Genomic DNA, 27,179 nt, shown 5'->3' with positions numbered 1-27,179 from the left:
ACCTTATTATTTCTGTATAATCTGGATGCATTTGAAGCTGCACTCGTGAATATATATTTTAAAAAATGTGTGCTATATTTAAATCTGCATGACAATAACAATTGAATATAAAATAATAAGTCATGCACCAGGAAAGACTGAGAAATTCTAATTCATGTTTTTAAACAAGCTAAATATCCTGACAGAACAATAGAGGCTAAAGCTTGACAGATGTACATATAATGTAATGAACATTAACTAAATGAATATAACTTCTAAACAAAATTAAATATCACAGGTCACATACAAAGTAAAGCACAAAGATGTATTCTTATTATATTATCTTACGATACGTTTTTAAATTGGATGGCATGCGATGCCTTTTGTTTAAAGGTCATGTACTCGCTGCATGTTCATGTTAGCTTGTTGCAATCCACAAGCTTCACTGTAATTTATCCAAAGTCCTTCTAAAACTTAAATTTAAAAATAAAAAACCCACACAATTAAACTTGAGAGATGTTGTCTGTCTAATAACGTGATTATAAATGACATCCATAGTAGTCGTTCAGAATTTTAAAAACATTTAGTTTATGTTAAGGGGTTTCTAAAAAGTCTTTTGGAAAATAGCACTTAATTCAAAACATAGCCAAGATTTTTTTTTGTACCTGTTTATAAAGGCATAAAAAATGAGCACCTTCCTACTGTAGAGATTGCTTTTTATTTTATATTCAAGAAAGAATTCTGCTTTCCTTTAAAAGTTCATGCTGGTGAAGCAGTTTCTGCAGGGCATCCTCTTCCCTGGATCTTACTGTAATCTTTTCATTTAAATGAAAGACCTACATTTTAAATTTGGCTATAATTTCTCAAAAATAAAAAAGGATTTCATGTAATGTTTGTATTGTCAAACATTTAATTTTTATGGTAGTTTTGAATCTTGTCAGTAAAGTACTTTGGGTTGAATCTTGGCATGGAAGGTCCTAGACAAATAAAAGTTATTAGTATTATTTGAACTCGAATTAAAAAAAAATAAGTCTGACATGTGCATCCCATATCTATCACGAATGTGATGCAGATGTGCATGTGGCTCCGAATGCAGATTAAAAAAAAAAAAAAAAAAAAAAAAAAGTCACCGCTTTATCTTGTCAGTTATGAATTTGGGGGTTGTGCAGCCTGAGTGGAGGTATGTGCTCTGTGGGTATTTTGTAGTTCTAAATGTGGATGATGTAAGCACCCAAAGCTACATCTATAGGCTTTACATTGTGAAACATACGATGCTTTCAGGATTCAGCAGAAATCTAAGTAGAAATGTGTTTGTTTCCACACCTTGTTGGATCTGGAAAAATCAGTTTTTGCAGGCAGGCGGAGTTTCCAGTTCATGTTGGAGAGACCAGAGTTGAGCAGGAGGGCGAGGCAGGATGTTAAATCTGATCCTCCACTCAGGCAAAGTATGCATACAGAAAAATGTTAATGCTGACCAGCAGGATCGCATTGACGCAGCAGAATCGGGACCAGAACACACTCTCTCGAACACTTGGAATTCTGGGAGTTGGAGCCTCCTCTGACCGCCGTACCGCCGCGATGCACAGTCCTGCCCCCCGACCGCACGTCACCCGCCGGGTCAGTTCAGAGCCTGCAACATCACACACACACACACACAAATACACAAACAGCAGACAGGGGAAGTTACTCAAACAACAACTGAGGCAGCATGTGTGTGTGCAGATGAGTATTTATCACATGATGGCTGGTTTTATTCCAAGACAATGTTCAGACTCTTACCCTGGGAGCTACGGTGGCTGACAGAGGACACTTTCTGTAGAGGAATTTCTCTTTGTGGCTCCTCAGTTATTGTCCACCAGGTCAGGTTACACACCTAAGGGCAGGAAATGCATGTGCAACAAACTTTTATTTAGCCATTAGCATTTCAATTTGAGCAAAGTAGGGCCTTTAATATACTCTACATGCATCAATGCGTGTCTTTATTGACAATATGCTCACTGAAAAGGACAATTCAGCATTCTAAAATATGAACTTGGAGAGTTTGATGAGAATATCAATACTCACTAAATGAGCACACCCCTGTGCAATATCACCTAGGTGGAAACTATGTAACAGTAATTGCATCTAAGTTGATGAGAGTTCCCCAATGTAAACAATCAAAAACAGATATTTTATAAAGGTTATGTTACAAATGCAGGCCAATGTGGAAAAAAAAAAAGTGACTAGACCTGTGATCACTGAAACACGAGTTTGAATATTGAGCACACATGTGATTTCCAGTCAGCATAAAATGGGTTGTGTCCTTCTGCATGTCTGTGTTGTTTACCCACATGAAAAGGTATTGCCAAAAGATTATTTCAATCCGATTGTGAAACTTCACAAAGATATAAAAGATGCAGCACACCAAAACACTGTCTGCCAGGATGACTCCCAGTCTGCAGAGGCTTTGCAGAAGAGGAATATTCCAGCATGACAACAATCCAGAACACACTGCCAAACTCACGCAGGAGTTTTGAAAGAAGAGGAAAAAATGAAAACTATGATGTAGCCAAGTATGTTGCCTGACATCAATCCAACAGAACACCTCTTGGGTATTTTAGGAGAAATGTGAAGCAACGCAACTCCTCCAGCAAGATATTGTCTCTGAAGAATGACCAAACAGACATTTGTGCAACTCTTAATGCTGAAGAAAAGTAAACTTTGTTGCATCGACTTCCTACTGTGGGACCTGTATTTTTAAAATTTATTTTAAATCTAAACTGTTGGCTTTTAATTTTACCTAAAGTCAAACAAGCGAGTGTTCACCTTAGAGGGAATACAGTCACTATAAGATGATGCAATTATGAACAATTTAACATTTGAGAGATACTGCACAGTGTATACAGTGCGTGCTAAATGTCACGGTGGAGCCATAACGCTGTTAGCTTAGCTTAGCGCAACAACTGAAAGTGGTGGGGGTTAGCTTCTCCATTGCCAAGCTTTACAGGTCTGAGGAGAAAGTTGTTTTTTTTTAGTATTATATTTGGAAAAACCACTCTAGCTGTTTCTGCCTGTTCTCTGTCTTTATGCTAAGCTAAGCTAAGTAGCTGCTGTTTGTGGCTTCATATCAACAGAGAGACATTGGAGCGCTAACAACTGATTCTCTTCAAGAAAACAAATCCTCAAAATATTAAACTAATATCTTGTTTATAGCCATCACAGGGTGGAGGGGGGTGGTTTATTGTTCAATGTTATTATTCATTTTGTGTAGAGTTAGTATTCAGGTGTTGAGTTGTGGTGTTGAATTTTATCCTTGACATTTATTTTGGGTAATATTTCTTTACTTTCAGCAGTGAATATGTGAATTTTCGTAGGTAGGAAGTACTTGTTATGATTCGTTGTGAGTGCAAGGGAGGATACAGATAAGGGTGGTGGTGAGTGGTTGGATGACAGTGTGGTCTGAATACGTGAGGTTACAAACGAACATGATAAATGTGTGTATGACACATTTTTGGTTAATTCTTTTGAAATCTGTTAAGACGAGGTATTTCAGCAGAAAGGCTGATGTTTGCAGTTTGAGTTCACACACGGATTGGAGTAACATCAGGTGTGATAAATGGGTCAGCGGCTATAACGAAATGTCAAATATAAAGCCTTTAGTTAGTCATCCTGCTATGCGCAACAATAGTTGTACTGTACGGTAAGATTTTGAGCTGTAGCTTAGTGTTGATCTTCTGGATTTACATGGGAATGGCTTCTTCAACATGGAGGCCAACCTTCAGATAATCTCAAATGTGCAGGTGTCTTTACCTCAGATTCATGTCTGGTCATTTTAAGTAGATAACATTACAGGTGTAGCAAGACTACTTACGTAACCTTACCTCCTTAATAGTTTGATTAATTCATTGTATCCACATGTACACACCTGCTCATGGGTGGGCGGTGGCGTGACCAGTGAAACAACGGCAACCACGATAGCAGTGAGTCCACAGAGCAGAATGGCGAAGTGGAGGTAGTGGACACCACGTAGCACCATGGGAGCTGAGTCCACAATGCCACATCTGGGGGGAGGGAAGGCAAACTCCAGCACCATCCTACACACCCCCACCACCAAACCCACCATCAGGCCCCAGAACGCACCCTGAAAACACACAAACACATGCAGAAAAATGACGTGCAGGAAAATGGAGCGCCTTCCTGTGCTGGCGTGCAGATCTTCATCAGTCTAATTCCTGACCTGAAGCTGCTCTGGGGTCACACTTGGGTGCGTTCGGCTCGTAACTTTCTCACCGTGATAATCTGTCACTGTCGTGTCACTTCTCACTTACGGCGAGTAAACACACGTGAAGCAACACAAACGACTCTCAGTCTGTCCTTCAGCAAAGAATGTGATCTGTGCAGTTCGACTTCACACGCATGAAAAAAAATAATCAGCTTGTCACAGCACACAGAGTAAACATGTGCACCTCTACTCACACTCTATTACTTTCTCTCGATTCTTTATTCTTGCTCTGTACAGTTTTAACCATAGATAGATAGATAGATAGATAGATAGATAGATAGATAGATAGATAGATAGATAGATAGATAGATAGATCCTACAATGTAGACTGCAAGGATTAACACACAAGAAAACAGACATCAGATGACACTAATTAAAGAGGCCATTATCGTTTTTATAAGGGATATTTGCAGCCTTTAAAACTGCACACGTCATGCCACCGTGTAAACAAGTCTGCATTGTGCGCAGTCTACAGTCAGACTACCAAGCATGTGATTCATCCTGAGCAGTAATGTGTGTCCTTTGACCCCTGAGTCAATACCGCTCAGATTGTCACAGTGATATGCTCCCAGCTTATCTGAACAAAGAAAAAAAACCTCACACCTTTTTTGAAACACCGCTATGAACTCAATAACTTTTTTATAGGTCTGAAGAGACAACTAAAAGAAACAGATGACTGTGACATTCTGTAATGTGTCTACTAAGCATGGGTTTGGTTATTCGCTTGTCTGCAGACAGCTTGATATAAGCTGTGAAAAAGTTGGCTGGAGATGAGAGGTTGTAAACAGTGAGGTCACCGAAAAACTGTGTTTCAACCATGTTTCAGGGACAACATTTAAATGTGGATTTGGTCACGCTGTTGATAGAAGACTTAGGAGTCTACATCCAGACTAATAGTTTCCTGAGGCGCAGCAGAGATAAAGGCTCACTGTGACGTTTCTGACATGCTTATGTTCAGTAGGTAATGTTACACTGAGCTGCCACAACAATAAAACTACCTGTCTAATATTGTGCAGATCCTCCTTGTGCTGACAAGCAGGGGCATGAACGCAGGATGTCCTGTGGGCTTGTTAAAGCGCATCTCACAAAGGTCAGTGTTATTGTGTGAGTTTGGAGGCTGGGTCAAATTCTTGGGCTCTTGATCGTGTTCCTCAAGCTTTTCCTGGGCAGTTTTTGCAAAGCTGGAAGGTGCGCTGTCCTGCTGGGGGGGGCGCTGCTGCTATCAGGAAAGTTGCACGCTGTGTTTGGTCCCATACATGTCAAAATCACATCCATATGAAAGCCAAGTCACAAGGTTTCCCAGCAGAACAGTGCATTGTAGCGAGATGATCGATATCATTCACTGCACCTGTCAGGTTTTTTTCACGCTGTAGCTGATCGATGTATAATATGCAGCAGCTGAATAATACTAAGCAGAAAGTGGAGTCGAAGTTATTGGGAATGTCATTACTAACCAGAACAAGCACTGGACTAAAAGACGCTACAGGAAAAGGTAAAGACTCTTTTTAGTGACTCCAGTTCAGTACAACGTGAACGCGTGTACCAAATTTCATCTGGTAGCTGTTCATCATTACAAACTATGAAGGTGAAATTGCTGCTGGCATCAGAGGACCATGCGACACAGCAGGACACATCCTCCTCACAAGAATTCATGCAATCCACTCAGTAGCTGTTCACATATTTCAGTCTGTGCTTAAAGTGCTGCGCCCACAGAACAATACTGCCTTAAACGATGCTAGAGGGGCTACAGATGATTTCATAACACTGGGATGTCCTTTGACCTGCAAATGATCAAATCAGCGTTTGCTCGGCTTTTGCCAACTCATGTTGAAACCTCAGGCAAGTTCACTGTAAACACAAAGTAATGAGAGTCAACGAATGTAGACTCCTTGAAGCTTTTCTGAGTTGCTTAAAGGGAATATTTACAGTACAGTACAGGAGAAAATCCTGTTCATTCTGAAAAACCTGAGAAAATTCTGCATTTTTTTTTCAGTTGTTGGACAGCATGCCAGCAGAGAGCAGACACACCCAGGACTCGCTCTATTAAAACAAGGATTGGATCTTGAATATGCAGCGAACTGGTCTTTACTTGCAGTCAAACAATGTTTCAACACGTGTTGTTGACTCTGAGCTGATGCACACTCTTCACACGGCGTTGGCATCTTTTACCTCACTCTGCGGTCTTTATCTGGTATAATTGCACTCTCTCACTTTGTTATCAGATAGAGGCAGAGACTTTCCTTTTTTTAAAGCGAGAGCGCAGTACGTTCATGCTGGTTCCTTCACAGGAAACCATAAACAATACACTTTATTAAACGAGTGAGTAACACACAAACTTCACACATTCACACACAAAGGACTCCACACCAAGCACACAGAGAGAGTGACTTCTGCACAAATCTGGATCCCACGTGAGGCTAATAAAACCATTAACCAATACAGAGTAGGAGGAAGGACAAACAAGGCACAGAGGAAATCCTCAAAACTCCAGAAGCTTCCGTAGAATTCTTTCCAAAGTTTAGTCTATTCTGCCCAGAATGGTGTAAACTCTGAATTAAGTTTGGTTGTGCCTGAGACAACACTTACCAATGTGTTGAAAAGCAATGTCTCGAGTCTTATAAGTATACTCGCAAAAAGTTTAGTTTTTATCCATCCATCCATCCATTCATCATCTATACACCGCTTAATCCTCACTAGGGTCGAGGGGCTGGCGCCTATCCCAGCTGACTTAGGGTGAAGGCAGGAGACACCGTGGACAGGTCACCAGTCTATCACAGGGCCACACTTAGAGACAGACAACCAAGCACACTCACATTCACACCTACGGACAATTTAGAATCACCAATTAACCTCAACATGTTTTTGGACTGTGTGGGAGGAAGCCGGAGAACCCTGAGAGAACCCACGCTGCAGGGGGAGAACATTCAAACTCCACACAGAAAGATCCCAGGTGTCCTAACTGGGACACCCGGGATCTTGAACTGGCAACCTTCTTGCTGCGAGGCAACAGTGCTGACCACCGGTACTAACCACCGAGCCAGCTTGCTTAGTTTTTATGCTATTATATATTTCTCTCCTATTACTTGCTGCAATGAGTAGCCGATTCATGAATTTGTCAAGTGACTGAATCTGATAATTGATTGTCAAATTTTGCTGTTTGTGTCATTTTTCAAAAGTAAAAATGACAGAAATTCACTGGTTCTAGTTTCCCAGATATGAGGAAGTCCTTCTTTTTTAATTTAATACATTTAGGTTATGGCCCTGTGATAGACTGGTGACCTGTCCAGGGTGTCCCCTGCCTTCACCCCAAGTCAGCTGGGATAGGCTCCAGCCCCCCGTGACCCTAGTGAGGATTAAGCGGTCTATAGATAATCGATGGATGGAAGGTTATGGCCAAAACAAGCAATCTGAGGACATCACAATAGCATTTTTCTCTATTTTCTGACATCTGACAGGAAGTGTTGGTGGCTGTTATTACCACATTATATGGAGTCTTAGAAGACTTTATTGTCTCTGTGTTTGTGTCTGGGGGTTACCTGCTCGTTGGTCCTCTTCCAGAAGACGGCCAGAGTGAAGACAGCAGTGACGGGTGGAGCGAGGTAGCTCGTCACTGATTGGATGTAAACATACAGCTGCCCGCTGTTGGCCGACTGAAGGATGGGGATCCACACCACGCTCACCACCACCAAGATCACAGTCACAATCCTAAGACAAACATGAGCACTGTTACTACATCTCTCACTTTGTCTACACACAAGTGTCTGTTTTCTTTATTCAGCCTGGTATTAAGCACCATCCCACTGATGAGAACACTAAAACAACACGGATGTTCTCAGGTGCAGGAGCGTCGCACCTGCCGACCAGCAGCAGCTCCTTCTCCGAGGCTCGTGGTCGGTGCTTCTTCCAGATGTCCATGGTGAAGAGTGTGGAGCTGCTGTTGAAGATGGAGGTCAGCGAAGACATCAAAGCGGCCATCATCACAGCTATCATGAGCCCACGCAGGCCTGTAATACGCACAGATTCACTGATGTGTGCTGCTAAAAACTTATCACAGCATTTAGGAATGAAAACATTGGACTAAAAACCGTATTCTCACCACTTGGCATGAGCTCAATGACCAGTTTGGGGAAGGCGATGTTGGAGCATCCCACCTCAGCTCCACACACACGCACACACTCCTCTGGATCCACACATCCGACAGAGTCTGAAACATGAGGACACAGTTGGAGGTCATTCAAACACAATGCGGAAGATGAAACCAAATATTGTTCTCATCCAGAATTCATGTTGCTTTGCTCCAGTTTCTACTCAAAGGGGAGGTAGGCTTACATTTTTTTCCTAATTCTGTTCATAAGCAACACTCATACGCACACTGAACACACACGTCTGTCTGGCTGCTTTTTAAAAGCAATGTCTGTTCCTTAATGGAGAAGAAAATCTTTGCAGAACTCATTCTGATGTTCAGCCAAACCTCTTATAAAGCACCAGCAGTCTGGGTTACACAGATCAAATGGGGATCTTCCAAAATTCAAAGCGTTTTTAGTACATTAATTCCCTCTTGTGTTACTATCCTTACACTGTAGCTCACCGAGGAACACTGTCTGTGAAAAACTAAAGATGAAAAAACAAAACGGCAAGCAGGAACGTTATTCATTAAAACTTTCCTCCAGGCAAAAAAAAAAGTGATGTATTGCATGTCACAGAAGACTATAATTTTAGATAGGATCTTTATTTTGCAGTTAAAAAGTCTACATTAGATATGTTTTTGATTTATTTTTGTATCTGTTATTCAAAGTGTTGACGAGAATAACTCCATGTGAACAGTTTGTGGAGGGAACATGAATAAATTTACTATAAGGTGAAGACAATGAAGCAATTTGCAATATTCCATCCAAAGTATAAAGAACTAATTACAAAAAAAATGTAACCTGCACATGTTTAACTACACACAAACCATAACTTAACTAAATCTCTTATTCAAACACACAGTATGTGTACATGTGCTCGAAATGGATGAAGGTACACGTATAGTTGCATTCTCTGTGTGATAATACTGTCTTGAGACGCGGACAAGAAAATAAATCTTCAATCATTTTCTCCATAAACACGACTCCTCTGTTGGTTCATCTGCATCTTGGCAACTCTAAAGTTCATATTAATCTTAAAGTACATTAACCCTGATCCAGAACATCCGTCAATTATTTCTCACAATGTTTTATCAGTGGAGAAATCCAGCAGATCAGTCAGTGACACATCACTGACCAACCATCAGACTGCTCGGTTTAATAAAAAGACACTGAGAGGGAAGAACACCAGTCTCTTAACATCATCTACGAAAAAAAATCTCATCAGACATGCACACAAAACAGCAAGGACCCCTCAGGCATTTCATCTTCAGTCTCAGAGCCTGCAAATTTATGACCGACCACATTAATTGGCCTTTTATCCTCACTTCTGTGACACTGCTCAGGTTCAACAGCTCATTGTTTAGATCTGGTCTACACAGCTGATGTACAAGGCTGGTCTCTGGATCCTTGGTGTTTGTTCTACTGCCAATATTGATCTGTTTTGTACTATACGGGGCTTTTACAAGTGCGAGACTTACTTATGTTTGTACATTTGTGTGGACGTATATGTACGTTTTAGGTGTTTTCTACATGTAGCTGTACAAAGCTGTAAAACTAGCATTACTTCCTGAGACCAGTCCTCCTTTAGGGCCAATAAAGTATATCTAATTTTATCTTTGCTTAACTGCTATCAGTACTTAATAACCTGAGTATCTGCACTATCTATACAACCAGATATATACTATATTAGTCCAACTTATTATGCCTAATACTTCTCCTATAAATCATTATGATCAGTTAGCCTAAAAAAATAAACTATGAGTCCTAACTTAGAGGACTAGTCAATAATCACAGTGGATAAAAACACAAGGAAGTGTCAGTTAAACCTATTACACTGGCCTAGTGACTACAGTTTCTCTTAAAGATTCTGATTTGGGGTGAGAAAAGCTTTCTTCCAGACTGAGGGTGGAGTTTCCAGACCAGCTACCGGACGCTCCTCCTCTCTGTACCCGGTAACCGAGCTTCCGTTGCCGGATTCCAGGGTCAGACACAGACCGCTGGACCTCCGTGAACTCTGACTCTGCAGGGACGCTTTAAGGATACGAAACAGACAAACTACCGTGAACTCAGTGGAGCCGAGACTCGGTCGCGCCACGTTGGTGATATTTACGACTTTTTTTGTGTGTGTGTGTTTCGGGGAAGTCAGCAGTTGCCATGTTTGAACATCTGTGAGCCGCAGCTCACTGCTGAGAGGAAAGTGATTCGTCAGCGCAACAGTTGGACTGAGTCACACTGAGTTTCAACACTTTTAAAGGAGGATTAATGACTTATTTCTCTGGTCGACTGCGTGTTCCGCTCCGGACTGACTCACTGGCAGACACACAATAACATCATCCACCCAGACAGCTGCCTGTCTCTGTGTCTGCCGGGCCCTGGGGCTGCCGCTGCCGCTGCTGAGCCGAGCCGCCGCCGCCGCCGCACAGATCCGGCCCCTGTCAGGTGAAAGGCGTGTCGCTGGGCGGGGGGGCTTTGTTCTGACAACACCTGAGTGAGAGTAGTAACCTGAGAGCCGGAGCTGACAGCGGCTGCTTCCCCTCACACCGACGACTCTCCCACCGGACGGATCCCTTCATAGCTCAGCCCGGGTCACGAGGACACAGTATGGACCGTAATGACTTTTTCCAGGTTTGACCCTTCGGACGGACGGACGGCTGGAAACCGGGTCAGAGTGCTCTAGAGTTTGTTAGGGACCGTGTGGCAGTGTACCGGGGCCGGTGAACCGGGACCATGGCGCTCTCTCAGATCCAGTGTCTGGACGACCACCACGTCAACTGGCGCGTGAGTGAGAGCAAACCGGAGTTCTTCTACAGCGAGGAGCAGCGGCTCGCGCTCGAGGTTCTCGTCACCAACGGCCGCGATGCGTTCATGGACTTCCTCCGCCAGACTGGCCTCCGGGAGTTCCTGTCGGAACCGGAGCTGGAGCGGATTTCGCACACGGTGGAGGCCTACCGACCCGGCTACGAGCACCACCAGAAGCCAGACACGCCCGGCCCCGGGAACGTGACTCCGGGGTTCGGGGAGGAAGCAGAAGACGGAGAGGTGTCGCTCGAGTACTGGCCCGACCGCTCCGAGGCCTCGGTGGCGGAGCTGGACTTGGGCTGGCCCGAGTCCATCTCATACCGGGGGGTCACACGCGTGACCGTGTACACGCAGCCTCCCACCGATGGGTACACTCACATCAAGGAGGTGGTGCGGAAGAGCATTGCATCAGCCCAGAAGGTAGGCAGTGAGAGGACGATGGTACACTGCAGTGATAAATGAGAGTCACAGGACCTCCACCAAAACTTAACCCGAGTTAAACCATGAAACAACTTGTTACCTTTGTTTTTATTTTTAGGTTTTAGCACTAATTAGCACACTTTTGGTCATGTCTTTATAGGTATTTATAGTTCGGTCCTCAATTTGTGTAGCAAAACTGTTGGACAAACACAACAATATGGAGGCTTAAAATGCACCACAGTACTGAGTCAACACGAACAGCCACAGTGGCAGAAGCTCAGGTTTATTTTTACAGTGCCATGAATGCACCACAACACATTCTGGTTCTGCTCGCAGTTCACCACAAACTCCAAAGCAGCGCCTGTATGACAAAAATAAAGGATGGTGCAGGATTATTGCATTGAGAGTTGAAATGATTAATAAGGTGTTTTTTTTTTTTGTAGATTGACAAGAAATTGATGGACAACTTTTGATAACTGATTAATCTTTTTAATTACAAAAAAACACCAAACATTCAGTGGTTCCAGCTTTTTTTTGTCATTCATTGTCTGGTTTTTCTCTCATTTATCATAGTTATCTCTAGATCTGTGAGTTTCCAACTCTTATGGAAGGATTAAACAAGGGATCGAACGTGTCACTGACATCTGAGAAGTATATTTGGCATATTTCACTGATCTTAGATATTGTACAGACAAAAGTTGTTGATTGAACTGAATAATAATCAGCAGATTCACTGTCAAGTAATTGTTAGTTGTAGCCATGACTCTTTAATTAGGTGCAACTCAGTGTCATTGTTTCCACTGTTTTATGTTATATTGTGTATGACTGATATAATGAGGATGTTTATTTTGATCACAGGTTTGACTACCAGCTACGGCATTATTTGGAATGAATTCAGCCCATTGTCACTGATTTCTGTTCGTCTCATTATTTGCCTCGGCTTGGTCTCACTTATCTACTTCCCCTTCCTACATGTGCCACCTTCACACACGCACACAACAAAGTTTTAATGAGCTTGACACGCTAGTGGAAAAAAAAGGCTCTGACGTCACCGCATATGTCAAATGCCAACACCTTGTGCATCAGCTTTACCTCTCACATACATAAATGCTGGCACATGCTCATAAAGCAGTCGAGCATTGCACCAGAAAAACAAAAGAGACATTGAGACTTTAATTAATTTGACTCAGTTCCAACACAAAGCACAATTTTACGGCTTGGAACATACTCGTCTGTAGTTTTTCTAGCTTTTTCTGGGATTGGCAAGGCAGTGTTTTATTGTACTCAAGTATTTTGGCAGTAAAATGTTCAGTAAAATATTTTAACCTCAAGATTCACAAGCTGTCTTCTTCCAGAGCTGTTTTTTTTTTTTGTCAGTTGTCAGTCATTGTGAGTGAACTGTACCTCAGTCTGCAGTTTTCAACTTTAAACTAGGTCAGGCAAAGACTACCATCCTGCCACTAATATTGCTGCGCTGTCGAACACACACTGTCTACTGGCCTCACATTTTATCACCCCTCTGTAAAACACTCTTTGTTTCTAGCAGCCTCTCTGAGGAACATCTAGTTTCTGAGCTGCAAGAAATTTCAGCTTTAATTTGTTGTTCAAACTCAGCTCTCATAAGTGCCCCACTTCCTTTTGTGGATTTAATGGATATATTATTGTTGATAAGAGCAGCTTAAATCGATCCCACCCTCACAGACTAGGAAACAATAACATCATTTGTGGTTTCCTGTGTGTGTCTGTGTGTTTTGTTTGTGTGTGTGTGTGTGTGTGTGTAGGTGATAGCAGTGGTGATGGATGTGTTTACAGATGTGGATATCTTCCGAGACCTGCTGGATGCATCCTACAAACGCAGAATTCCTGTATACATAATCATCGACATGGCTGCAGTCCCCTGCTTTCTTTCCATGTGTGCCAGAGCTGATATGCACCGTGGACACCTAAAGGTTTGTGTGCGCACACACACACGCACATGTGATGTTTTGTTAAGCTGGGAGATGAGCCAGTTGGATAGATGGCTACCCTTGATAACTATACAATAATGGAAAATTCTTGTTTTGAAAAGCTCCAGTTTCAGTGTTTCAAATAATAATGATTTTATTAAAGATGCATTTTCAGTCATAATATTACTATACAAGGGAAATATTTGAAACTGCAGGCAAGTTGACAGCTTTTTGCCTTCAGGCCTTTGTAAGGTGCATGCATCAGCTAGTTGATCGACTTATGCTAAGTTTCTTTGTTTTTTTTTTGCCTCTCTGAGCTGAACTGGTCTAGGCAGTAACAGATAATACTTACTCTTTCGAGGGGAATTTTCTAAATATTTTAGACTGGAGGCCAAAAAGACACTAAGCACATTCTTGTCTGTGCTGTAGGCAATTAAATAAACCGCATATTTCCCCACTTTACTTTCTGTAATGTGTTTCTCTTTCAATTCTCCTTCTTCCTTCCTCACAGCATTGACCACGAGCCATACGCTCTCTTTCGACTTCTTTCTTATCTGACATCTGTGCTGTTATTATGAGCATTTACGACTCCTTTGGTTAGTGACTCCTGTGAGATTTCTCACAGAACATTTACTTACGAGGTAACGCTCAGCCTGGAACCACACCCTTATCACAGGGCAGAAGAAAAACACCACAGGGTGTGTCATCCAAGCATGCACATACATAGATACAGCCCATGCTCCAACCTGCACAGTCACCCAACTTGAGGTTACGGTCGTAATAATGCTGAGCGCCAATTCTTGAGTAACTCATTCTTCTCTCTCTCCCCATTCTGTTGCCTTCATTTCCCCTTTTGTTCATTAAAGTCCTTCCTGCCATTAATGCTTAAACCCGCCAAGCCTTAGTTTACACAGCATTGACCCAGTATGTGTGTGTCTTTAGAATCTGCGGGTTCGCTGCTGTGGAGGTGTGGAGTTTTTCACAAGATCGGCACAGAAGGTGCGAGGATCTCTGAGCCAGAAGTTTCTCCTGGTAGATGGAGACAGAGCCATCTCCGGTTCATACAGGTGAGCAATGTGCTGCAGTGTCTTGTGACTGTGCATGCTCCATTTCTTTGTGTATATAAAGCTGCACTAATCTGTACTTAGCGATGAATCAAATGGCGGTTCAAAGTAAAAAGAAAAAAGCCCCAGAAAGTAATCACCCAACTCTGCAGCTGTTGTCTGCATTAAAGGACATTTTAGTGTCTTTCAGATAATAGTTTGGGTTTTCTGATCTGTAACTGTACGGGTTTGGTTTAGTCTCAATCTCTTATCAGATGTCGACAAGCTTCCAGCTGAGCAGGAAATAGCTCTTTACGCATCCTGTCCAACATAAAATGGCAGACAGACAAGTTAGTGACTAGGGGATGAACAAAGAAGAGTATTTAGCACACACAGAGCCATATCTATTTCTCAGCCACTGATGGGAAGCTAAGCACAGCTAAAAAAAAAAGAAAAAAAGTGAATGTTGCTTGCTAACACGTTCGCCACAACAACTTTCTATGAATAATTTATCGATGTTTCCGGTTTGTAGCCCAGTTCTCAAGCTGTCACAAAAATGAAGACATTGATAAATTAAATACATATTAAATTTTGAAAATTCACAACATCTCCGAGTGTTAGCATCAAGAAAGATGCTGAGACTAACAGCATTGTACACCAGTACATCCATAGGAACACTGAGACAAATAGTGAAAGCACAGACAGATCTCGTTTTTCTACAAATATAAGCTTAAAATATGCTGCAGTTCTGTAAACATTACATACTGTGTCTGTGACATAATAATGAGCTCAGTTTTTAAAGCCTTGGGAACCAGCAGTCACATGTTGCTGCAAACTTGGCTGTTACTCAGAGCCAACTCCTGAAAATTAGGCAGATTTTACGCGACACGCATACACACACACACACACGCCTACACACACACACACACACACACACACACACACAGACACACACCAATATTTCTGCTTACTCTCATAGATTGTGTGCCTTGCTCTACCAGGAAGTTGTGGAGGGACAATTATACAATAAGACCAAAGAGCATAATGTGATGTATGACATCAGAGAGTACAGATGTCTAATGTAATGATTAAACTGTGTTAGACTAGAAATCCGGTGTTTTCATTAAACACGAGCAGTTCACGTGCAACAAACACGAACTGGGATAAATTTAGTAAAAGAAGATGTTTGAAGAACAACAACAGGAGATTTACTGTGATAAATGTGTGTATATTTCTGCTTTATTCCAGCTTTACTTGGTCCTCATCTCGTTTGGATCGTAACCTCATCACCGTGATCACAGGACAGGCAGTGGAGACCTTCGACCTGCAGTTTCGTGACCTTTACCTCGTGTCCAGAGGTGTGTCTCTCAGCAAGGTTCCCCTGGCAGACGAACCAATCCCTGACCCGATCCCCGTGGCGGCTCCTGCTCCTGTACCAGCTTCTGTTGCTAGGAAGCTCATCAATCCCAAATATGCCCTTGTTGCCACGGGTACCCACACAAGCCCCTCCTCCTCTGACCAGAACTCCAGCAACAAGAACTCAAGCTCCCAGAATCCCACTGGGCTAAAAATGATGAAAGGACGTCTTAAGGGAGTTATTGAAGAGTCACACATACATCCGGGATTAGCCAATCTAGAGAAAGCATACCTGATCCCTTACCTGCCCACCTGGCCAGAGCCAGATCCGCCAAGTGATGTGATTGGCTTTATCAACATAAGGGATGAAAAGCGGGCCAATCAGGTTCACTTACAGAGGTCAGAGAGGTTTGAGGTTAGTCAGGCTATACGCTTCAGCTCACCATTGACAGTGCCAGCCCAGAAAGAGAAATCGGCTTCAGGTCAGGACACACAAGCTGCAGGGACAACAGAAACTCCTTCTGAGAATACAAGCCCTGAAGCAACTCCTCCTGTGAGTCCAACCAACAAACCAAATAAAGACCAAACTGATAGCACAGTTTCCCCTCAACAGCCCAACGCACCTCCAACACAGGACACACACAAACCAAATGCACCACCAGCTGACTCAAACCAAACGGACATTGTTACACCAAATCCAGAGACACAAACTGCAGCACCTCCTGTTCCCAAACGCCGCACGCTGCAGTTAGTCATTGACCCCGCCCCCTCAGAGCAGCCTGGCGAAGCGCAGATCACTCTGATAAAAATGGACCAAGTAGACGGCTCGCTTAACAAAACAAAACCCGAGAAGGAGAGGACACACAGCCGTGGCCGCTTAACATCAGCACCCGACTATGACAGGGACTCCGGCAGTAATGGTGACGACAGCCAAGACAGCACCAAGGTGATCTGTGACCGAGCAGGCAATGACCATCCTTCAAGTGCTTCCACAGCATCAGAGGAGGAGTTTTACGATTGCAATCAGCAGGAGCTAAATGGCACTTTGGCCAATGCAGCGACGACAGGGTCAGGCCGAGGGCTTCGTCAAGGAGACGGGTTCAACGTGATGGCCCGCCTCTCTCAGAGCATGCTGGACCTGCGGGAGCCCAGCCAATCAGAGGATAGCACTGCCCTCCTCCGCCAATCACAGCAGCTGCGCAGACAAGGATACCCCTCTCCACACAGGCACATAGGACAGGTGAGTGCCCAGTACAATGATTTCACTATTCTGATCGTGCTGAAACAATAAGTGAATTAGTGAATGGGCAAATCTTTTATCAAATCAAGTTTCTTTTCTTTGCTTTTTCTGGCTTATATCATTGCATTGTTCAGTTGAAATAACCAACACATTCACTGATAAGGAAAAGAATAATTTGTATAAGTGACTGACGGAAAATTAGCTACATAACTTAATAATCACAGTAAGTAATTCTTTATTTGCGGGTTTGTTATGAGAACACATGGTTATCTATTTAGTGTAGTAGCATACTGAATATCTTGGTTTTTGGACTTTTGATTGGACAAAATGAGCACTAGAAAGACATTACTGTGAGCTGTAAGTATTTTCCTTCATTTTCTCACATATTGAAGACAAATTTTAATGAGTTAATTGAAAAACGATTAACTGGATTAATCCTTAGTGGTTAAAATGATTAGGTGCTGTCACAGATGACACAGTGCGTGACTTCATTTTTAAACGCCTTTTTAAAGCTTAATGAGTAATAGACAGTTCCCAGAAATTACACTTGCCATGAACAAGTAGGCAGCGCAATTCAGTAACAGTCCAGCGTTACAGGAAAGACTCTTTCACACACATTAGTCCAAACTTATGTCAGAGTGGGTGTGTTTCATCACAGGACTCGAAGCAAGTCTCTACCTGCTTACAGTAAAAATGTCCTCCTTTTTTTTCCTGATTGAATAGAGCGTGTGCGCGTATACACGATCGTGCATGTCCACCCACATACGTGTGCACATACCTGGATAAAGAGCTCTGCTGATCATACCAGGAAGGACGATAAAGATGAAGGGCAGCATCTTCAGATAGGCAGCCAGGATGGATGCTCCTTTCACATGACTCATGTTCTTAGCGGACAGGGACCGTTGCACAATAACCTTCACATACAGAAACACAAATATTTAGCCTTTACCCAAAACTTTATTGAAACACTTTTCAAAGGACAAGGAATCAAAGAAATGTATAGTGCAATGAAATGTAAATCAATAGGATTTATTGTCAAGTCTTATGTAACATGACAAAAATAAATGCTGCAAAAAATGCACAAAATAATGAATTTAAGAAAATATAACTCTAAAATAGACTCTTTTAGGAGAGGGTTTAGTAGATCAGAAGTATAATCTGTGTCCTGGCCTGCATGTGGCTTAAAGCTGATCATTAAAATCTCAAAGTCTGCTGTTGAGCTTTCAATGATATGTAATCTTTTTTCTATTTGATCTTGTGAGTATCCTTGACTCATCCGTCCAACCATTATCTATACACCGCTTAATCCTCACTAGGATCGCGGGGGGCTGGAGTCTATCCCAGCTGACTCGGGGTGAAGGCAGGTCACCAGTCTATCACAGGCCTACACTTAGAGACAGACAACCAAGCACACTCACATTCACACCTACGGACAATTTAGAATCACCAATTAACCTCAATATGTTTTTGGACTTGTGGGAGGAAGCCAGAGAACCCGGAGAGAACCCACGCTGCACGAGGAGAACATGCAAACTCGACACAGAAAGATCCCGGGTGTCCTCACCGGGATGCGAACCAGCGACCTTCTTGCTGTGAGGCAACAGTGCAAACCACCGATCCACCTTGCAGCCCAGCCTTGATTCAGCTCTCTTGAAATGTTAAAACAGGTGTTTTTTTGTTTGTTTGTTTGTTTTTTTGTTTTTATGTATAATGGCAAAAAGTTTCATAGTGGTCTGAGAGGAAACCTCCTCTTTGGTCTGTTTACAGGCTTTAGACAGGAGATCAGGTGAGATAGTCCATAGAGCAGCTAAGTCCATAGTGGAAGGGGATGGGGTGGCTTAATGGGTTAAACAGAGGACTTTCACTGAGGAGAGTGGAGTGTAGAAGCTGTGAGAAGCCACAAGGGAATTTTGACTTTTTGCTGCTTGACTGTGTTCGGCATGTTTGAAGAATTTGCATGTGACTGTTTTCATCTAGTGGGAGCTCAGGACAGAGAGGAGAGAGAGAGGCTTGAATAGTTTTTATTGACACAAGTGTTATTGTATCGAACTGACTTTGTCTCGTGGAAATATATAGAATAAAACGACAGGTTACAGTTTGATTTTTGGAAACATGAACAACAGGATTTATATAGCCGACAAAATTTTAGGTCAAGTAAAGATTTGAAGCCGTCATACTGTTTGTATGCTGAATAGTAAAACTAAAATGATACTGCTGCTAGTGGGCACATTGTCCCATAGTTTACAAGAAGATAAAACCATTCGCAAATGTAATCGTGAAAGTACCCTCTAGGTTTCATGCTTCGAAGGGGATATTTTCCACTGCAGTGATGGACAAAGACTTCTTTCATGCACTACCAACTCGAGCATGATATTTTCATATATTTTTTTAACATGGCACTGCTATCATGGTTTTTGGTGTTGACAGTTTGAGCTGTCTCACCATTTACAGCATTTAATATCTTGATGGAGCCATTCTGCTAACGAGCTTTCATTCTGAAAGTCAAAGTGTCTTAGTGTAAGTTTAGCTATGAAGCTAATATTATATAATAATAATGTTATTACCAAATCAGGTATTTGTGCAATACAGCTACGTGTTTAAAGAGAAGGAACTACACAAGTTTCAGCAAATGTTTTTAACTTTAGAATCTGAAACTATGATTAAAACTTCTGATTTAGCTGAAGGAGGCTTTGATATCCAACTTTTAACTTGTCCTGTAGTATCATTTGAATCGAACAAGAAGTAGCTTTAGAATTCATCAGCATCAAAATAGAAACCGAAAACATGCTTTATAAATGTTTGAGCTCAGGGGTAATGAAGCCTAAAGGATCAAGGATTGACCCCTGAGGTGCTCCTTGTGTGAAACCAGTAGTGGAATATTTACAGTTCTACTCATCTCTCTCTGCTTCCTCTCTCTGTCTAGTTGTTTCAGACCTCTACATCTCCGGGTGGTGATGCGAGACTGAGAGGACCAAAAGTAGTCATCGCTAAACCAGGAAGTTTTCATCGCCCTACCCGAGCAGCCGGTCCGGTGATAGGAGGACACCGTTACTGGCAGGGCCAGATGCTGCAGCCCGACTCGGCCCAGCTGCGTGTAGAGCCCCGCTCTGGGCGGTCGCCAAGACGACACAGCCCAGGTTACAGGAAGACGGACCGCATATCACCGCAGCCACCAACCAACCAGTCAGGCTTACTAGGAGTATCGTTCTCAAAAGTCAGCCATTTAAGACACTTGAAGGCGCGAGGAGGAGCACCGCAGAAGAAGGCCCCTCAGAATAACAAGGCTGCTAGGTAGAACTGTGGGTCAGTGCAGGGAAACCAGGATGTTTGATGACCGACTTGGTGACACGGAGTATGGAATCTTTTCTGTCTTCTTCTTTTTGTGAAATCCTTGGGTGCAACATATGAGAACTACTTAACTGGGATTCTTTGATTTTCATTTTCTAGATTTCAGGTTTCATTTTTCAAAGTGTTTGGCTAGTGATGAATTTACATGCAGATACTGAGACATCTGCTAGAAAAAAAAATCTCTGTTAATAATGTATGAGGTGATATTTGTGTTTACAAACATATGCCTAAATAGCAGGGCATGGCTCTTTCCCATTTTGTGTTTTGTGGACATCAGTCTTAGCAGATGCGGTACCATATTTGGTCAGCTGGGATGTTTTTCTCTGCCAACTCAGCCACTCAAGTCTTGTACATAATCCTTCAACAAATATTTTCTAAATTACCTCAACTGCTTTTCCTCTGTAGAATTTCATACTGTAATGTTTTTTCATGTCAGACGACACAGATGTGGTGTTTCTGTGATATGCAAGACCAGATTACTCACTCATACAAGTCAGGTTCTAGTGTTGAAACCACTGTGACTGGTTACTGATAGTGAGAGGAATGGACTGCCATGCTGATTACTTTTAAATATTTGGCAGATGTCATTGATGACCTGCAAAATTAAACACTGATATGGGACCAAAAGTGAATGTTGTAAATAAAACAAAGATTGTTGCTGAACTGTCTCCATTGTTGCTTCAGCCACTTCAGTTAATCAGTAGCTCATTGATGAGTCTATCTGTAGTATACATCTAAATGTTTGAAAGTTTATCATACAAAAAGTGAAAATACATATCTAAAGCTTACCCAGACGACTCTGTATGAGCAAAGCAAGGTATTTTAAATTATATCTGCCTTTGCCTCATAGACTGCAACATTTTTTTTATATATAATTGTAGCTTTTTGAATTCTAAAAAGGACCTTTGAAGCCTGGAGTTTTGGTTTGGCACAAAATCATCATCTGGGCAAAAGGGTGGAACCTGACCTCTTTTCTCTTCCTGAGATTTGTGGACGCAGCCACATTAGTAGAATAGAGTCTAACAGGGCAAGTAGTAAGGATAAAGCTAAAGTTACCCATCATTATTTGTAAGGAGAAAAGCAAAGGACAGCAAACAGCGATGGGAACATCACATTATATTTCACAGGAACTTCCTTATTCTGTGAGAACCATGATATAATTACAATTCAATTTACCTGCATGGGGTTAATACATATGAGCATTCTGGTTTTCCACGGTTTGGACAGTTGCAGATATTCAGGGCAAATATTTTTAATGGTACTGATTTAGTATTTTTGTGCTTTTGCAGAGAAGACCGGAGTTTTTCAAATTACCTCAGTCTAGTTACAGTAATGGGAACAAACTCCCTATGGCCTTAGGAGGGAGTACACTTCAACATAAGAGTGGTTTCCCTCTATTTTTCTTGTATACTGTTATTTCAGAAAGTATTCATCTTGTTTTCTTTAATAATCCTTGTTATGCGTTTAGAACTTGATTGCAGTCCACCTGCGGCACAGAAATGAACTAGACAAAGTTTGAAAAAGCACACATTTGTGTATATAAAATTCCAAAATTGACTTTTTTTTTCAAGACAAAAATTAAGCAATAAAAACCAAAGAACTCTCTGTGAATCTCCATGATTAAACAGTGGCATAGATCAGAGCAAGGGTATTAACTTTTTTCCAAAACTTTAAATGTTCCCAGGAGAACAGTGGCCTCAATAGTTGTGAAATGGAAGAAGTTTGGAAACCCAAGAACTTTTCATAAAGTTGGCTGTCCGGCCTCCTGTAACTGAGTATCAAGCAAGTACATTTTTGATCAGGGAGGTGACCGGGGACCTTAAAGTAACTCTACCAGAGCATCAGAACTTCTTGGGGGTTAGAAATCTACCAAATTTACAATAATCTCAGCAGCACTCAATCGGGCCTCTCCAGCATAGCAACTAGATGAAAGTTGCTCTTAAACAAAAGGCACATGGTCTTGATGTTTGTCAGACTGCATTTAAAGGACAGAGAGCATGAATAACAGGTCAAAACCTGAACTCTTTGGGCAGAACTTCAAATACTATGTTGAGCAAACACCAGACACTGCTCATGCCCTATAGTGAAGCATGGTGGTGGCAGCATCATGCTATGTGGGTACCCTCTCAGTGGTAGGGACAGGGAGACTGGTCAGAGTTGAAGGGAGAATGAATGCAGACAAATAAAAGGGGTGACAAAAAAAAGATACATGAAGGCACATATATAAAGCAAAAAAAAAAAAAAGTAAGATTTGAATAAAGACCTGAAGATGGCAGCTCACAGACCAAGAAGACTCAAGGCTGTAACTGTTGGCAAAGGGGCGTCTACGAAGTACTGAATGAAGGATCTGAATACTTTTGTAAATGAGAGTTTTAGATTTTTAGGAAGTTTGCAATCATTCTCAAAAACAAGACTTCAGTTTTTCCATATGGATCATTGAGAGCAGACTATTATTGATGGGGAAACATAGATTTTAGCCATTTAAAATTAAAGCTACAACATTATAAAAATGTTCAACAAGTGAATGGGTCTGAATACTTTCCTAAACAACAGTATGTGGTGTTCTCTATATTTTCAACGTACCTGGTCGGTGCACCAGTACCAGGTGGCCAGAATGGTGAGCCCCAGCGTCATGCCGGGCCAGGGCAGGTCTCCAGTGACGGCGTCTCTGAACAGGTGCATGGCGTCCTGCCGAGGCAGGTGGCAGGTGCTGTTGGGAATAATCTTACTGGGCACCGCTATGCTGTACACTCGCTCCAGGTTGCTGTAGCCACCGATCTTGTTGAAAGCTACGGACACACGTTTCCAGCCACACAACTGTTAAAACAACTGCTGAGTGCATCTGCAAATTTGTATGCATAGTTTGTGTCTGCTTTTGAGTGATGGGAAGCGCACATACCAGTAATTGTTAGGATAATTGCACCCACAATCATGATGAATGTCTGTAGAGTGTCTGTGTAGATGACAGCAGCGAGGCCACCTGAAAGGAAGTTTGTCAACGTTTTCAAGAGGAGTTATTTCTAGATTGTTTTGCCTACTGAGCAATTATTAATGGTTTAGTCTGAAAATGTAAGAAATTGAAGAAGGGCAGATATTGTTTTGTTTTAACCAAATAATAACCACAATACATCAATTCTCACATTTAAGAAGCTGCAGCCAGTGAATGTTTGACATTTCTGTTTGCCTAATACTTTAAAAGTTCATTACTATTATTAATGTTATTGACAATAAGTATCAAAATCGTTCTTGACTTAAGCCCTTAAGAGTCCTACATATCAAATTGTGAATGATAAAATCTTGTACCTGCAATAGTGTAGAGAGCAGTGACCACCAGCATGAGGATGGTGGACAGGTAGAGGTTCCATCCCAGACACACCTGAACAAACAAGGCTCCGGAGTACAGGTCAGTCTGGTTGGCAGAAAAAACAACACAAGAAGATTTTAATCTCATAGCAGAGAGTTTTGCAGCCAAATGGATTTTCTGTAAGTGCCACATTATCATACTGATATCTTTGTGAAGACGGACAACATGAGGGAGAGAACAGCCAGGTAGGTTCGGATCCTCTCTCCTCCAAATCGACGTCCCAGGTACTCGGGCATCGTCACGATCTGAACACACAGAGGCAAACATAAGAAGCTCCTGAAGGTTTCAGGCAGTTGTGGAGAATATTCACAACTTTTACTAAAGCCAAAATACCACACTGTAAAAAGACAGTATGATATTTTGTCTTATTTGTGGTAACATTTTCAGTACATGTTCGAAGTAGAAGTCCTGTTTTGAAAATGTCAGGGAAAATTGTGTAAGTATTATCACAAAAATGTACTTAGTTTACTAAAGCAGAAGTACTGAATTGAGAAAAATGTCCCCTGTGACTGTTTTATATATTATATCAGTGGATTATTAGTAAGCATAGCCATGCATTCGTGTAAAAGCAAGATTTTACTGTTGTTGTTGTTGTTGGCCAAGTTGGAGACTTTCTTAAACTATTTTGTATTCAACCGCAAGTAATGATTAACCAACCCTGTCTAAAAATAGTTCAAAGCACTGATCATCATAGTGCTATTATAGCAACGATTATCAAAATAGTTTCCAATTTTCTAACAATTAATTGACTAATTGTCTCAGCTGTATTTGTATAAACCTATTTTGTAAAGTAACTAAAGCTGTTAGATTAATGTAGTGAAGTTAAAAGCAGTATATTTCCCTCTGGGATATAGTGGAGTAGAAGTACAAAGTGGCATGAAAAGAAAATGCTCCAATAATCAAGTATCTCATATTTGTGCTGAAGCACAGTACTTGAGTAAATGTACTTAGTTACATTCCACCACTGGTTCCTGGAGCTCAGTATGATTTGCCAGTTAACATGTTTGCACTTCCCATGGTTTGAATATAATTGTGCAGCAACAAAGAGAAATGGACTAATTTATGGTTTTTGTGATTAGAAGACAGTCGTGAGCTCGGTGAGCCCCAGCAACACCCTGCTGGGGAATTTACAAGGCGGAGAATCCTTGTTAGAGAGAAGTCTCTTGGCACCTAAATGTACCTGCAGAACTAGCCTTAACAAGCAGACGCACACTCATACCTGTGTGTGTGTGTGTGCGTGTGTGTGTGTGCGTGTGTATGTGTGTGTGTGTGCATATGTGTAATCTAACCCCTGAGGAGATGTAGACAGGCACGAATATCCAGGCCAGAGCCAGCAACACATAGGTGGCCTGAGAGGAGGAGGAAGAAGGGAGGGAGGGAGACAAAGAGAAAACAAAGGTGTTTGACCAGATTGACCACAGCAGTCCACTCAAGAGGAAAAATGTCACCAGTCAGACTTCAGGGAACCTTTTAACTCTTCAGGTACAAGAATTTCATGGACTGATTCAGGTCTTGTAACACAGATGAATGGTATGTAAGAGTTGTGCTGCTGCCCTCTGCTGCATGATGTTGAAGGAAACTAAACTTACACCACAATCAACATGTAATCTCTTTTGGTCTAGACAGCCACGATCAAAGAGGTAGTTAAAGGAATTACCTATTGTATAGTATATAGGATAACATCTAATGAGCTTCTTTTCCCAGACACATTAATTTTCGTCATCCATGTTTTTCTTTCCAGCACACAAAAGAAATAGCTTCTAGATGGATTAGCAGACGAGCTCTGCTTCATTCCACCCTACAAATGAGTTGTGCTACTATTATTAGATACGTTAAAACAACATCTCCTAACGTTTTTGTTGAACGGACATGTGTTTTGTACTCACGTTCCATTCAAAGCCGGTGACAGCGATGCCTCCAGCAGCTCCGGTTCCAGCCAGACCGATGAACAGACCCGAACCCTCTGAACTGGCAAAGAGAGATGATCCGATCTGTGCACAGCAGAGATGGAGCAAGTACTCAGATGGGCTTGTTGAGTAAAAGTACAAATACAGCAATGTGAAACACTGCGTCCACACTCTTATCTATGTACAAGTGTTGGTGCTGTCGCCTGTAGGTACTTGCCATGTAAAATAATATTCGTATTTGTTCCAATTTTAAGTTTATTTCGCATTAAAACAAAATTTATTTGGGTGATTAATGAGTTCAAAGTCATCTTACTGCTTTGTTTGTAAAACTGAATGAGCCAAATTAACTGAACTTCAAAAAACAAGTTCAATAAACGTGAGATATTAAGTTGAATCAACTCGTCCCATAAACTATGATAACAGACAGACTTACTTCACTTTTAGCAGTTTAAGGAGTTTCTTCTTCATTTAACAAGTTACAGCTGCTGAGGGCACTTTTCAACACAATCAGTTACAGCAACATAGTAGAAATGTAAACAAGTATAAGGACTTTTTTTACTGCTAACCTATGCCATGGTTTGAATTATTTGAAATATTATGAAAAGAAACAACCATCGCTTAGTTTAACTTAATGACACAGCAAGTTTCCACCATGTCTGTTCTGTCAAACTAAAAAGCAAGTGACCCCGAGGAGTTTTACGTCTTTAACAACAAAGTCAGCTCATATACTAACTTTGTTTTGTATGAACTCAATTTCCTAATTTGAGTAAACTCTCAGCTATTCAGTCATTCAACTCATTCAATGTCTCAAGTTACAAGAACTCATGTTTCCAAATCCAAACATTTTAGATTAATTTAACTGGAATATAGCAAAACAAATATGGACATTAAGTAAAAGATGAGTTGATTTGACTTATTTATGGTGTTCTACGCTGAGAACGTGGTTCATAGAACAAAAGTACGAGGAACGTATGTCTACAGCTACTTCCTTCTGGAGCCTGTGTGTATCAGCTTTACTATCTGGGATGTGAAAACTCAAATCTGCTGTGCTGTGTTCTACAAATCTCAAAACAGACAAAACGCTGCAATTCAAAGATCTCACTGTGTCGACCCAGATCACAAGAGAAGCACTCACCGGCCACCAGGCCATGTCCCGCCCAGCCAGGAAATATCCACTCAGTGTATTTCTGCTCACCCTGCATGATGACTGACAGACAAAACTGTTAGACACGGGAATTAGCGGGAAAAACACACAAACACACACACAGCTCTGACTCTTACCCAGATGCCGACGGCGAGGTTGAGAAGAAAATAGGTTACTATGACGATAATGTCAGAGAAGCTGAAGGACTGCGTCGTGGCGTAGAAGTTGATGGTGGAGTTAGACAT

The 27,179-nt window shown here is 41.7% G+C and overlaps 2 protein-coding genes across 2 annotated transcripts; one reads left to right on the top strand and one right to left on the bottom strand.

The window, feature by feature from the left end:
- Positions 1-1,118: 1,118 nt before the first annotated feature.
- slc5a10 (solute carrier family 5 member 10) lies at positions 1,119-27,179 on the bottom strand. Its single transcript, XM_008284405.1, has 15 exons — positions 27,072-27,179; positions 26,926-26,997; positions 25,770-25,874; positions 25,173-25,232; positions 24,024-24,128; positions 23,823-23,928; positions 23,419-23,499; positions 23,103-23,308; positions 17,950-18,085; positions 8,337-8,444; positions 8,094-8,244; positions 7,777-7,945; positions 3,884-4,099; positions 1,759-1,852; positions 1,119-1,609 (listed from the first exon to the last, which is right to left on the bottom strand). The coding sequence occupies exons 1-15, from the start codon at positions 27,177-27,179 to the stop codon at positions 1,416-1,418; spliced, it is 1,911 nt and encodes a 636-aa protein (XP_008282627.1). The 3' UTR covers positions 1,119-1,415.
- fam83gb (family with sequence similarity 83 member Gb) lies at positions 10,348-21,182 on the top strand. The gene is made up of 5 exons (XM_008284404.1): positions 10,348-11,586; positions 13,368-13,535; positions 14,475-14,599; positions 15,824-17,171; positions 20,095-21,182. The coding sequence occupies exons 1-5, from the start codon at positions 11,095-11,097 to the stop codon at positions 20,464-20,466; spliced, it is 2,505 nt and encodes an 834-aa protein (XP_008282626.1). The 5' UTR covers positions 10,348-11,094; the 3' UTR covers positions 20,467-21,182.

Source organism: Stegastes partitus, unplaced genomic scaffold (assembly GCF_000690725.1).
Source record: "Stegastes partitus isolate 25-593 unplaced genomic scaffold, Stegastes_partitus-1.0.2 Scaffold357, whole genome shotgun sequence".
NCBI lineage: Eukaryota > Metazoa > Chordata > Actinopteri > Pomacentridae > Stegastes > Stegastes partitus.
The sequence above is the reverse complement of the archived record's forward strand: the minus strand, read 5'-3'. Positions and strand labels throughout refer to the sequence as shown.